The sequence below is a fragment of the Vigna radiata genome, chromosome 10 (genome assembly GCF_000741045.1).
Source record: "Vigna radiata var. radiata cultivar VC1973A chromosome 10, Vradiata_ver6, whole genome shotgun sequence".
NCBI classification, from domain to species: domain Eukaryota; kingdom Viridiplantae; phylum Streptophyta; class Magnoliopsida; order Fabales; family Fabaceae; genus Vigna; species Vigna radiata.
The window spans coordinates 5,331,177-5,345,378 of record NC_028360.1 but is presented as its reverse complement, the minus strand read 5'-3'; the positions used below and the strand labels follow the sequence as shown (position 1 = coordinate 5,345,378).

The window sequence follows — 14,202 nt, the reverse complement described above, 5'->3', positions numbered from 1 at the left end:
GCAACAAAAAATATCATAACACACAATATAACATATTCATATTAAACACAGAGTAATATAACCATACAACATATTCCATCGCAACATTATCATCGCAACAAATCCATTCACGACCCAATGTCATTTCCTTCTATTGTGTCGGCATAACCTATTTTCACTAATAGGAAACATGTTCTCACTAACAAGGTGATTCGAGTCGTATTCCATCGCAACTTCCAACCTATCTCCCTGATTTCTTAAGGACAAACGAATAAAAACATCGATACAATGCGAACCGGTGCACTATACTCAGCACGAGCCAAAATGTTTTGGGCAAGGCATTCACCTCCTAACACAGAAGGAAGTGACACTCAAATATTTGTCTCTACATGAGAATCCAACACATTCTTAACGTATCGCAATACGAAAAGTTCACACATGACCAACCATAGTACAAGGAAATAACATAGTTTTGTATTTGTTGGGAAACGGGTAGGCTTCGTTTTAACACCAAGAAGGGGGAGGGGGGGGGGTTGAATTGGTGAGTTTTCAAAATCAGAGTTTTTTCGCAATCTTTGATTCAAAGTAGAAAACTTTACAAACTTTCTTGAATCGCAAGTTATAGAAAGTTTAGTGCAGCGGAAAATCAAAGTAGACTACGTAGATAATAAATTCGACTGAATGTAAAAGTATAGGGATAGAGAATTCAAACGCAGGTTTTTATACTGGTTCGGCCTTAATGCCTACATCCAGTGTCCTTCCAGTACCAGGAAGCAAATGCACTATAATGGTCAAGGTTTTTACAACAAGGCTTTTATAGAAGACCTCCACATCAAAAATATAAAACACCTCTCTAACCCTCTAACCAAAATATAGGCAAACCACACAGCAAGACTTGCAGCAAGATATCCCCTCTCCTGCAATCTGCAACCCACTTTGAACAATCCTCAAAGTGTACCAAACTCCACAAGTTCAACCCCTGTAGTCACAACAGGTAACAACAATCACCACAGATGCTAACAACAATCTTAATCAACCCAGAAACACCTCAATTGTGCAGATTATGATCAAGCAGTAAGCGCAACATAGTCCTCCTTCAGAAACTCTTCCAAGCAAGATCACAATCGTCTTCTTGATGAGTTCTTGGAGCTCTAAATCTCAGAGAATCAATCTGAAACAGAATATGAAATTGTCAGTTCATCAAAAGTCTCTAAAAACAATCAGGTCTCGTCTATTTATAGATTTTTATAAATCAAACGCTCCTATAGTCGATTGTGCTACTAATAAAGTCGGCTGTATTATAATAGTTATAACAGTTAAGACACAATAGTAGCAATCCAGTCAAACCAATTAATTTCTCAGTCAATACATTTGACCAACATTCAATGCTCAACTAACTTTTAAAAATATAGTCGTTACTATTCATGAGCATAACATAATTTCAAACAAGGCAACTAATATAGTTGAATGTGTGGCACACATAGTCGACTTCGACACAAAAGTTCACTTTGAAATTCTTTTCAATGTAAAATCTCACATAGCACTATTTCTGAAAATTTGTGCATAGTCACAAGCTTAAATCGACTTCCCCCATAATGAAGTCGACTTACAGCTTGTAGTAATGCAACACAATGTAAGTTCATAAATGTGCATGTGGTTTTCTTCATTCAAATCATGTGTAATGCAACGAGATATGATGTAACATATATAAGCTTAGTAAATGTGCATTCACATATCAAGATAAACATATAAACATGTTCAACAATATATCAATCAATAAGCAATAGAACATGTAACACATCAATCAACATATGTGTTATTAAAAATGTGTTGTCATCATAAAAAATCACAGTGATATAGAAATTGTGTTGTCAATAATCTCAACAATCTCCTCCTTTTTTGATGATGCACAACCAATGATTAATAAACAACCATGTTTGTACAATACCAAACCAGATTCAGAGTACACATAATATATAGCAATCAAATATTAGTGCAACATACTTTGAATGCACACAACCAATCAACAAAATATCAAGCAGATAGCATTTCACCATACTTTTCACAATACTTCTCCCCCTTTGTGCATTAACAAAAAAGGTATGCTTCTAGATATAATGTGCTGATAAACCAAACAGAGATGCATCAAACAGAATATATAAGCAGTTTGAAAACATGCAGTGATGCTCCCCCTATCATATATATTCACATGAAAATGATAACTCCCCCTGAAGTGTAGCATGTGAAGAAATATGTGCAAGTGTGTAATGCTCCCCCTGTCATTATGCATATTTTCATAGAAAGTATAGATGCACAATGCAGTACAGTAACAATCAGAGCATACAATCAGTGTAAAACAGAGTTGTATCATGTAAATGATTTTAAGCAAATTTATCATGCATAGATACACTCATCAACAATCTCACAATATAATCTCATATATAAAACACACAATCAAAATCAGAGATATATTGCAGATAATCAGAAATATAATCAATCAACACTATAACCAAATTCCAGTAAAGGAATTTATAATCCTGTTGAGGTCAAGTCGATTGAACTAGTAACCCAGTCGATTTCATTATTTCTCTGTGAGTTGTGATTCCAGCATTAATTTCCAAGCAATGTCTTTCCTGCAAAACCTTTCAAAGATCTCTTGCAGATCAATCAATTTAGTTATGCAAGAAAAAGTAATCCATAAGAAGTTAATATGTAGAAAATGTAATAGTTTAAACATGCATAGTCAACTTCACTCAGTATAAAGTCGATTTAATACTCATTCAATCAGAGTAGATATAATCAAACAATTAACGCAATTGAATCAGAATCGAAATACTAATTTTCATTTCTTGTTTAAGGATATAGCAAAACAAGACACAAAACAAGTAAAATAAAATAGAATGGCAATCTAAGCCATTTACAAAAGAAACAACTAAAAAATAATGACACACTCAAGATACTCAAACACTGCAGAACAGTCAAAACTTTATTCTGATTCTGAAGATTCATTAGAGCTTTCTTCACTTATGTCATCAAATCTTCTCTAACAGATCCTTCTGAGGATGTGGAAATATCAACATAGTGCTTGAAGATCTCATCCATTTTCTCATTTAAAGTCGTTAGAACCTTCTTTAAAGTATTTGTTCTTTTAGTCACTCTCTTAAACAGGTTTCCTACATGCTTTTCAAACTCAGAATTAGGAGGTGGAAACTCTTGCTCACTGTCAAAATCAATCAGTGTTTCTTTTCCTTTTGTTGAGTCTACTTCATCATTGAAAAACCATCCAAGAGCAGTTCTCTTAAGTCCAATGCAAGATAAGGTTGATTTCCCAATAAGATTTGTCTTGCTACAAGTGAGTTTCTTCTCTCTAGATAAATTTACACCACTTTGTTCCAATATTTTGCTTATAAACACACCATATGGTAGCCTGTGCCAGTTATTAATGCCAACATCAAGAATGTGCCACTTGAAGACAGCCACCCAATTCGTTGGTACCCTCTGCATGATCGCATATAGTAAGTAAACATCCTTTGGAGTTAGCTTGATCACATTGGGTCTTCCTAGCAACAAAATATGACCAATGATAAATGCAACGACCTTCTCTTCCTTATCAAGCCATTTGAGCATGAATCTTTTCTCTTTCCAGTATTTCCCACAATATCTCATACAATCCTTAAACATTTCTGTTTTCCTAGTTCTCTGGTTTTGCAAGCAGTCAGGTTGATGAGACAAGCGACCTTCATCTTTTAGACCTATTATCTTCAATCAAGTATCATTGTTGATTACAATGTCTACTCCCTTCACTCGAGAATGAATATTTCCGTCCACTTCCTTAACATTGTTATAGAAGACTTCAACAAGTTTCGGATAGCAGTCCCCCTTCAATTGAGTAAAAGTGTCGAGACCCTGAAATCAAAGTTTTTCAGGAAAGCCGAATTTCTCTTGACAGAATAAAGACAATTCGATTGTCTCATGTTTAACCACCTTTTTGAACATTTAGCCCCAGAAATCTTTCTCTGGCATTGTCATCACTAATCCACCCTGACGGATTCGGTTCACGCATTGTAGGCACATAGTGCTTTCCAGGACTTGACGAAGATGCAGCCATTTTGTGGATTTATGGAATCTCTTGAGTTAGAATAAGGGTTTTTGTGTTCAAAGTGTATGAGTTTCAAGAGTCCAAAAACAAGCATATAAAGAGAGGCGCGCACCAAAAGAACTTCAAAAAAATTCCTTTTAAATTTTCAATCCTTTGATTAAAAAATAGAGAGTTAAAGTCGACTTGAATAAAACTAGAGTTGACTATAGTACGACTCACAAAATTCAAGACAGAGTGCAATCCATAAAACATATGTAGTCGAATAGACTCATAATAGAGTCAACTAAAATTCGTGAAAACAGTTTTTCAAACCAAATCAATCATTTAAACATACAACCAATCATACACATAATCAAGCATCAACAATCAATCAATTTGTACATGATGTAATAGAGTGATACAAATTATCCGTTGTAGACACACAAGAAGATTGATATATCAAGTGTAGTTCATCCTTGAGTTTCTATTGCACCTGCTTGTAACCCTGCAAAACAGTTTAAGTTTTGGTTGCAGGTACTCATTTGAACTTGGGTCCCTGATTGTTAGTTATACTCAGTTGCTGCTTTGGTCTCTATACATATAGACCTTTAGGAATACCAATAGTTCTATAAAAACAATTTCTAACAGTGTGACCAACACAATTGCAACAAAAAGCAAGCATTTCTAGTAGGTTTGCTTAGATCAATGAACTTCTTTGCATTAGTTTTGTTAGATTGTGCTTTATAACCAATTCCTTGTTTGTGAATAGCTTTGCCAGAGGATTTTAAAACAACATTCAAATTGTCTCTACCTTGAGTGAATTTGGCTGGTGTACTAGTCAAGTAACTTATTTGCTCAACATGTGTAGGACATTTGTCACACAGTTTCTCTACTGTAACAGTTTCAATTCTTATCTCTTTAGCAGATAACAAAGCATCATTAAATTCCTTTTCTAATTTCTCATTTTCAGACACAAGGTTGTTAATTCTATACTTATAGTCTCTCCTCTCATAGTTGAGTCGATTAACCTTGTATTGTAGTCGCATTGCTTCAGCATGTACTTCTCTGAATGCATCCAATAGTTGATCATACTTCACTTCTATTGGCTCATTTTCAAATTTTGCATCGCTGTCATAGTCATCATGTGATGTTCCAGCCATGTAGCATATGTTAGACTCCTCTTCTTGGTCATGATCTTCATCACTTGAAGAGTCTGAGTCATTATTCTCCCAAGCAATGTAGGCTCCTTTTTGTTTTCTTCCTTTGTCTTGAGGAAACCTTCTATTTGCTTTTTGCTTTTGCTTCAATGCTGGACATTCTGGCTTGATATGTCCTTTCTTTCCACATTCGTAGCATTGGACAACATTTGACCTCGAGCTTTTCTTAGATTTACTATGACCTGCATGGTTAGTAAGTTGACTATCATTTTTCATAAATCGATTAAACTTCCTTATCATCATGGTCATCATCTCTTTATCATCCATCTCTGCATCTGATTCATCTGACTTTGAGATTTTTTTTGTTAGTAGCTTTCAGAGCAATGGATTTCCTTTCTTCAATCTCTTCCTCACCTTTTAATCTACCAAGTTCTAATTCATGTTCTCGTAGCTTGCCAAACAAGATAGCCGTGTTCATGCTCATAAGGTCTTTGGACATGATTATAAATTTATAATAAATATGTTTAATTTAATTATAGCATTTAAGTATACTGGGTTATTTATTTATTTACTATTGTTATTATTATTACCTAATCTTATTGGAGAAAAAATTCCTCAGAACACCAAATTTCTTGACGGGAAAGAAATTGTTCGACCACCCCCCTGATTTTAAGAGTGTTCCTCCCTGCATCTCCTAGATCTCGTCCTGCACCTCCTACTTCTTCTTTAATTTCCACTGTATCCCTATATCACTAGTTCTGTGACCCTATTCATTGGGTTTATAAAAAGATAATTTTGTCTGCCGCAACTCAGACAAAAAAACCCTACACCCCCTATTTTCATTCTTCCCTTCCCTTGACCGGTCTTCCTCTCCTTCCCTCACTCTAACTAGTGCAGCTCGTATCCTACCATCCAACCTAGTGCTATCTTGACATTGGGCGTGGGCTGGGTAGCAGTTCTTCGTGTTTGAAGTTTTTTTTCTAACGTCTAGTAGATCTCATAAAATAATCTGATGGATTTTTTACTGAAAACCTGTGTGTATATGAACTGTGCGTGGGAGAGGCCGTGAAGAGTTAACCGCAAATGGTACTGCGGTTAACCCCTGCCGCAGTACGAACGGCGGATGGGTTTTGGGGGTGCGTTGTGGAACCGCAAGTCGTTTTGCGGTTAACGCCTGCCGTAGCTGGATCAGCGCTTGAAACCGCCGATGGATCTGCGGTTGGTTTGGTTTTGGGGTGCACGGGTTGGGAGAAACGCAACTCAAACTGCGGTTGGAGTAAAACACAACTCAGACTGCGGTTGGAGGAAAACGCAGCTCAGATTGCGATTTTGGAGAAAACGCAGCTCAGACTGCGTTTGCAGTTTCTATTTTTTTTTTGTTAAACAAACTCTTTTACTACTATTATAACCAATCTATTAGAAACTCATCTTCACTCTCCCTTTGCATGCAGAAACAGTGCTATCCTCACTCTAATGTATAACACAAAACCTCACTTACTATTCCTAAACCTTAATTTGTTATTCGAAAATATCATTCTTCAATATTTTTCACTATTCTGCTGTAACTCTATCTTTTCCTATGCATTGCATGGCCAATAAAAGAAAAATAAATCCTAACTCTCCCTCTGTTCTCGTACACTATCCTTATACTAATGGAAATAATAATAAAAGGTGCAACTACGAAAATAAAGAACCATACAAAATAAAACTGGATAAAAAAATTGGATGAAACCGCACTTGGAAGTGCGCACACCTCAATCGCAGGTCGAAATACGGTTGGGCAAATTTTGGCTATATCTAATCGCTATTCGGACTGTGCCACTCTATACTAATCTCATGAGCTCTCGATGTCTTCTGCACAACATTTATAGCCTTTTTTCTCTTTTACTGTCCAGAGCACCACCACAATACCACTACTGTTTAACTTTACAACTCTGAATTTTGAAAACAACTTAGCAGTGGAAGTGAAGAAGCCAAGAATGAAAATAAAAAAAAAAAAAGGAAGGGGGTGCATGTAGGAGAACATATGAAAATTAAGGTTTATACAATTAATAAAGGTTGAAGATTATTGGTGGTTAGGAAGGTTGCCGGGTTTACAGATCATTAATTTTCATTTGACTTTAATAAATAAAGGGTAAATACGTGGGAGGTGCAGGAAGAAGCAATAGGGAGAAGCACTCTGATTTCAATTAGTCACACCAATATAACCTTTAAGATTTAGGCTTTTGATTTCTGCATCCCAAATTGCTATACGCATCCCGACAAGATTTATATTACCCTTTTGCCCCCTTGAATTTTATTTAAAACAGAGTCCTCCATGGAAGAAGACGCTGTGTTTTGTTGCAGGCTGTTGGAAGATGATGATGTTCAAGAACCAGAGATACGTGTTCTCCCTCTCCTTCGTCATTTTTATCATAACCTTTCCTACATCTCTCACACCACCAAACATCTCCTTCTATTCTCTTCCACCTTCTCCCATCAACCTTTCATCTTTCTCCAAACTCAAACATTCAAACCAAGAAGAAAATGATCACTGAAGCCGAATTTTAGCACGAAATCACCGGAGAGCCAGGGATTGGTCCTCAAATCGCGGTGGCTTTCGCGGCCAGCGCGCCTTACGAATTCTTGAGCGGTTGCTCATGACGGCTTGAACGGCGCCGGCAGGGAAGGAGAAGGGAGAAAGAGGTAGGGTTTGATTAAAAATCCATAAGGGCGATTCTGACATTTCACACACTCAATGTGAGCTGCAGGCAGAAAGTAGCGGGTGCAGGAAGCAAGAGCCTCGGGTTTATCTTTGATCACCAGGACCACCGAGCCAACCCATATGAGCAAACATCACCTAACTAGTTTTCTCTCACTGTCTAACAATTATAGCTGAAATGGAAACTATATTTGTACCTTCTCTCTCCCTTTCAAAATTTCCAAAGTCTCAAACTTGGTGGAATTCACCACTTTTGCTTCACTCCAAACCTACCTCAGTTGCTTTCAGTTCAGTAACCCACCATCATTCGCCCAAGTGCTTTCTGTTGCACCCACAAGCTGGTGCTGGATTCAAAGCAAAAGAAAAGCAGAACCTTAGAGTTGTACATGCCGCAGAGGCTGCATCCCCAACAACAACGACAACAAATGCCAATATTGCAGAAAGATGGCTTCTTGAACCAGTTGGTCAGTTAAATCTTCCTTTTCTATAAAACCCTCTCTACAAACCAGAGCCTTAAAGTAATCCCTCTACAATTTTCTGCTTTCTATAATTAAAAATCTTTCATAGGATGTGCTTGGAAATACGCAGATAGGATCATAGGAGAGTGTACTTGAATATGGAAAATTGGTTTTTATTTTTATTGATATAAACCCTTTTAGGTAGAGGGGTGGTGGGGAATTGTACTAGCCTATATTTTAGAATTATGTACCCAATCTGGGATGCAGCATGCACAATCCTACCCTTGATGACTGCTGAGCGCCTGTTACTAAATTCTAAAGGCTTCAACATGGAACAAAGAAATTTATGTTAGAATTTCATCCTGGGATTCCTTTACGTTTCTTACGGTTCTTCACTAGTGAAAAATTGGGAGTTCCTTGCCAGAATAACTTTGAGATTTCCATAGGAAATAGGAGATTTGCATAAAGGACATTGGGCCTTTATTTTATTTGTTTGACAGGGTTTTCTATTTGTTTGTTTTAGTTAATTTGACTCTGGAGAGAATAGCATTGTCACTTGTCTTATGGAGTAAAATTTTTCCTTTAGCTTAAGAAGCATCTTTCCATATCTCTAATAACACCCAAACCATCCCTTGATTTCATCCACCCAGCTTTAATCCTTTGATTTACATCTGTTGCTTTTGTCGTTTTGTGTGTTAGATCAAAGACACCTAATATGTGACTTGTAGAATAAAATAATCTACATTTTTTTCTCGAAGTCAGTGCTAGCTTGTGTCTTGTTGAACACTCATTCTTTATACTCTGGTTCTAGTTTAATGCATGAATGTTCTAAGCTTCCATATCTGCTTGAAGGCTAAGAGATAGTCCACCAATCTTTTGTCACAGAGAAACTCTTAGGTTGTCTTGTAGTCAATATTACTATCTTTGCTTCCTCTTTGATCACAGTTTTCAAGAGGTAGTTAAGCATTAGATAAGAAATAAATGCTTTTAACTTAATATTTTAATAGGGCGTAATACAAAATAGGAGTTTGTGGGGTTTACGGTAAGAAGTCCACAAGGTCAAACAATAGATTAGAATAGTTATGACCACAAGGTCCATAATGCTGTCAAGTACTGCCGCTTCTAGGCTTCCAAGTTTCTGGTACCGCATTCCCAGCCATCTTAACGTCCATCATCATGCTCAACAAGAGAGAAACTCACCACTCTCACTTCCCAATGCAGGTAGCTTAAGTCTTCCTCAGATCCAGAACTGCAGCAAACGGCAAGAAAGTAATAACCGTTCGAGACACAATTCTAATTTAAATCAGAACTGCAAGCACATACTATTTCTTCAGTTCTTCCCTGACAGTGACACAGAAGACACCAATAATCAAAATCCAAGAACAAGAAACTACTATCAACACCAAGTAGAGAAACAAGGAGAATTCAAGGAAAATAACAAGGCCAGACTTTTCACAAACATGTGGTGGATAGATGTGAAAGCAGCACTTAGCCAAAGAATCAACTGGGAGGGCATTCTATGTTCAACTATGGTGATCTTAAAAGACCCAAAATTGGCAATGCCCCATATTTCTGTTCCTGATATAAGGTATGTAGATTGGGCTGAGCTGCGCAGAAAGGGATTTAAGGGAGTTGTCTTTGACAAAGATAATACTATTACAGTGCCTTACTCTTTGAAGCCCTGGCCTCCACTTGAGTCTTCTTTGGAGTGTTGTAAATTGGAGTTTGGTGATGATATTGCTGTGTTTAGTAATTCTGCCGGTAATTCTAGCTTGAAGCAATTTGAATTGTTGTAAAATTTATGCTTCTAGTTGTTCACTATGTCACCTAAATTGTTTTGTGCTGTTTTATTGTTATGAATCAGGACTGCATCAATATGACCATGATGGTTCAAAAGCTAGGATGCTTGAAGGTGCAATTGGAATTAAAGTCATTAGACATAGTGAGTTTTGCAGTTTATTTTAGAGCATTTTCTGCAATATTTCTTTATCTTGGAACTTGAAAATACATGGTCCCTCTGCTCTGTTTAAAATATTGGGAGTGTGAATCATTCCCTTGGGATAAATGACAAATAGGATATGTAATGTATTAGACAGTTTTTAGATAGTTTGGCAAAAATAAAAAATAAAAGTTAGTATGAAGTGGTTAGGGGTAGTTAGGAGGAGTTTAAACAGTAGTAGGAGAAGTTTTAACTAGTAGTTAGGCAGTGTTTGTCTTTTAGGGGGGAGGGGGGCGGCTGTGTAGAAGGGAATGTTTTTCCTTAGATGTTGTTGAATTTTTTTGTACTTTTCATTCAATAAACTGCTGCCTCACAGTGAGGTTTCTTGTCTCTCTTTGTGATTGTTTATTTTGAGATAGAATTCAGGTTTCTTGTTACCAGGAAACCTAACAAATTGGTCCGACCTGACAGATCAAGAAGGAGGGAAAGCATGGAAGGAAGCTTCAAAACTTTGGAGAGGGGGACTAGCGAACTGTAAAAGATGAGGGCATGGTGTCAAGAGATGAGAAAAAGTTTCCAAAAATTGGAAGAAATGATATGGGAATGTAATAGGATTTTGGATGTCCAGATTCAGAAAAGGGACTCTAAAGGAAGGGAGAAATTTGTTGACAGAGCATGAAAGGGAGGGAGAGAGGAACTTCTTCATGACATCAAGAAAGCCAAGAAAGCCTCAAATGAAGGAGGCAATTGCATCAATTGGGAGAAGAAAAGAGAAAAGGATATCAGTGAAGAGGAAGGTGGAGACCAAGACTGTGATGAGAATGTTGTGACTCTTGCTTCTGAGAATGAATTTGAAAAAGATGCTGGTTTTAGTGGGATAGTGTGGTAGGTCTTGGTGAATATGTCAAAACAGTGAAGGAAGGTGAAGATAGAGGAAAGAAGGCCAAATGTGGTGGGAAAATTGTAACCATTACTTCTGCAAGTAAAATAAAAGGTGAGGCTATTTTAAGTGTAGATCATTCAAAAGTATTTGGTGTTGGGACAAAAAATGTTTTTGAAGTCCAAAACATCAATGGAACAACAAAAGTACACCTAACCATCAATACCATGGGAAAAAATGCAGTCAAGGGGTTCAAGACCTGGCAACAAAAATCTCATAACCTTTCTTGGCAAGATCTTGCAAGACCTCAACTAAGGATAGTTGAAGGGAACAAGGGAAACATGTTATTTGAGAGTTTAGCAGTAGTAACACAGATTGGGAGTGTGGAAATTTAACATGAGAGGATGGAAGTAGTAACTAGGATAGGGAAGGGGGAAAACTTATCCAAGAATTCAAGATATTGGTGTCTCTAGTAAACCCAACATCAAAAACCCACTTGGGAGAGTATTTCTTGACAAAGTGGCAGGACCTATGCAAGAAGGACAAGAAAGTTGGGTGATCTCCCTTTTGTCTTGGGTTACTTATGTGTAATGGAAATCAACTGCTAGCAAACTCCAATAATAAACTTGTTGATTTTGGAAGCCGAGCCAGATTGTTTATTAAGCATCTGTTTGCAAAAGATTATGTTGTCAAAGTTAGATCTTTGCAAATTCAAGAATTAATCCAACGGCCGAAAGGAAGCCTTGAGGCAGTCGCATGGGAAGTTGTCGCAATGATTAAGGACCAGTTTTTAGATTACAACCTTGAAAACAAGGTTGTTTTGCAGCGGCAAGTAATGATAAGATATGTAATGTATTAGATAGTTTGTAGACAGATTTTAGATAGTTTGGAAAAAATAAAACATAGAAGTTAATATGAAGTGGTTAGGGGTAGTTAGGAGGAGTTTAAATAGCAATTAGGAAAGTTTTAACTAGTAGTTAGGCAGTTTTTGTCTTTTAAGGAGGGAGTGTTCTAGTTCTGGTTGTTGGGTGTTTTATTTCTAAATAGGGATTGTCCTGTGTAGAAGGGAATGTTTTCCCTTGGATGTTGTTGAATGTTTTCTGTATTTTTCATTCAATAAATTGTTGCCTCACAGTGAGGTTTCTTATCTCTGTTTGTGATTGTTTATTTTGAGATAGAATTTAGGTTTCTTGTCACCAAGAAACCTAACAATGGCTATAGTAGTGATGTTGATATGTGTATGAATGCTCTAGGGGTGAAGAAGCCAGCAGGTACAGCTGAAGAAATTGAAAAGCATTTTGGTTGTGAAGCTTCGCGATTAATTATGGTATATAAGAATTCTGCACTGTTCATCTTCCATCGGCTACTTTTTTGTAGTTTAATTCAGAACTATGTAAAAGTTAAATCATAATATGTGTGGCAGGTGGGTGATCGGCCATTCACTGACATTGTTTATGGCAATCGGAATGGGTTTCTGACTATTTTGACTGAGCCATTGAGTCTTGCCGAGGAGCCATTTATTGTTAAACAGGTATTTTTTCGTTTACATTTTGGGTGTGAGAATTGTTTGTTCTTATTAATATTTCTTGATAAGTGGAAATACTTTTTCATTAATGGAAGAGAATGAGAAGTTCTGTTTGACCGATCCTATAACGAAAGAGAATATAGCATGGATAAAATCTTCAAGCTTAAACGCTCTCGTACCTTTTGTATAGTCAACTGATGAAACTCTAATAAAAATGAGAAAATATATTTTCACCAAAAATTGCATAATGGCTCTTCTTCATCCAAAGCATTGGTGTAGTAAATTCGCAGAAAAGCTTCTTGAGTGATATTATCTATGGGGTATGATTCTTTGTGCCAATCGGATTCTTTGTACATGGCTTTACATATTCTTTCTCCTATGGGTTGTGTTGGAAGTCCTACATGAAGTAGAGACAAGATTAATTTATAGTATACAAGTAGAAGCAAAACTCACCTTACAAGCGGGTTTTGTGGAATTGAGTTAGGTTTAAAGTCCATTTCTTAACATGATATTAAAATTATGTTAGAGTCTTAGTGATATTTGTTGTTTGTTAGACATATTATTCCATTCCCTATGACACTGCTATTGGACCACTCATTAATGTTTATTCTCACATTCGAGATGTATATATCTTGACATGAGGGGATGTGTTGAAAATCCCACATTGACTAAAGATAAGATTAATTTATAATATATAAGTGGGTGCAAATCTCATCTTACAAGATTTTGTGAAATTGAGTTAGAATTAAAAGTCTCAATAGATTTTTTATGTAGCATACTAAAGGTAACTTGTTTGATAGAGAAATAAGCTCCATAAATAAAGCACTTAACCATTATTAATGAATCTGTTGTCAATATTCAAATCAATTACACCATATGTTACTTATTTCTATGAAACTCTTTTCTTATTCTTTGAGATCTATATCTGTTATGATCTTTGGCCTAATCAACTTGTATTTACTTGTATATGTTATCTGCTTTCTGATAAGCTTTTATGTTTTAATACCATTGGAATGCTGAGTGTGTGAAATCTGTTTGACAATGCTGGCTAATCATTACACAAATTTTATTCATGAATATTAATTAATTTTTTATGTTTTATCAATATGAATCAATTTGGAAAAAGAAATAACATGCCTTAATAATTGTGATGATAGGTGAGGAAGCTAGAAAGTTCATTTGTAAGGTACTGGTCCAGAAGAGGGTTGAAGCCACTTGACCAGAGGTTATTGCCAGATTCAAAGCAATGTGTCAGAGAGCCATATCCTTCACAAGACTAATCCCTAAACACTGCCCTAATTGTTTTTACCATCTTAGTACCTTGAGTAATGAGTACATGTCAATATTTTTTAAACAATAATTTTCTTTATTTTACCAAATGGTAAACATATTCCCCACCTGTCTTATATATGCTAAGTTATCTCCTCTGGTAAAAGCATGTTTGAATAACTAAATTTAAATAATAATAATAAACATGTTTTTAAA

At 36.3% G+C, this 14,202-nt stretch overlaps 1 protein-coding gene across 2 annotated transcripts; it reads left to right on the top strand.

Annotated features, from left to right (window-relative positions):
* Nucleotides 1–7,177: 7,177 nt before the first annotated feature.
* LOC106774410 lies at nt 7,178–14,202 on the top strand. 2 transcript variants are annotated; one of them, XM_014661397.2, is made up of 6 exons: nt 7,526–8,379; nt 9,595–10,134; nt 10,238–10,315; nt 12,446–12,519; nt 12,616–12,723; nt 13,875–14,202. In XM_014661397.2, the coding sequence occupies exons 1-6, from the start codon at nt 8,094–8,096 to the stop codon at nt 13,995–13,997; spliced, it is 1,209 nt and encodes a 402-aa protein (XP_014516883.1). In that variant the 5' UTR covers nt 7,526–8,093; the 3' UTR covers nt 13,998–14,202. The 2 variants fall into 2 exon arrangements, with proteins under 2 accessions (XP_022642411.1, XP_014516883.1); XM_022786690.1 differs by lacking the exons at nt 12,446–12,519; nt 12,616–12,723; nt 13,875–14,202 and adding an exon at nt 10,784–12,427 and having other exon boundaries at nt 7,178–8,379.

Coding starts and splice junctions, on each gene's coding strand:
- LOC106774410 (XM_014661397.2), top strand. CDS start 8,094: ATGGAAACTATATTTGTACCTTCTCTCTCCCTTTCAAAATTTCCAAAG. Junction 12,520..12,615: donor AAGCTTCGCGATTAATTATG/GTATATAAGAAT, acceptor TATGTGTGGCAG/GTGGGTGATCGGCCATTCAC. Junction 12,724..13,874: donor AGCCATTTATTGTTAAACAG/GTATTTTTTCGT, acceptor TTGTGATGATAG/GTGAGGAAGCTAGAAAGTTC.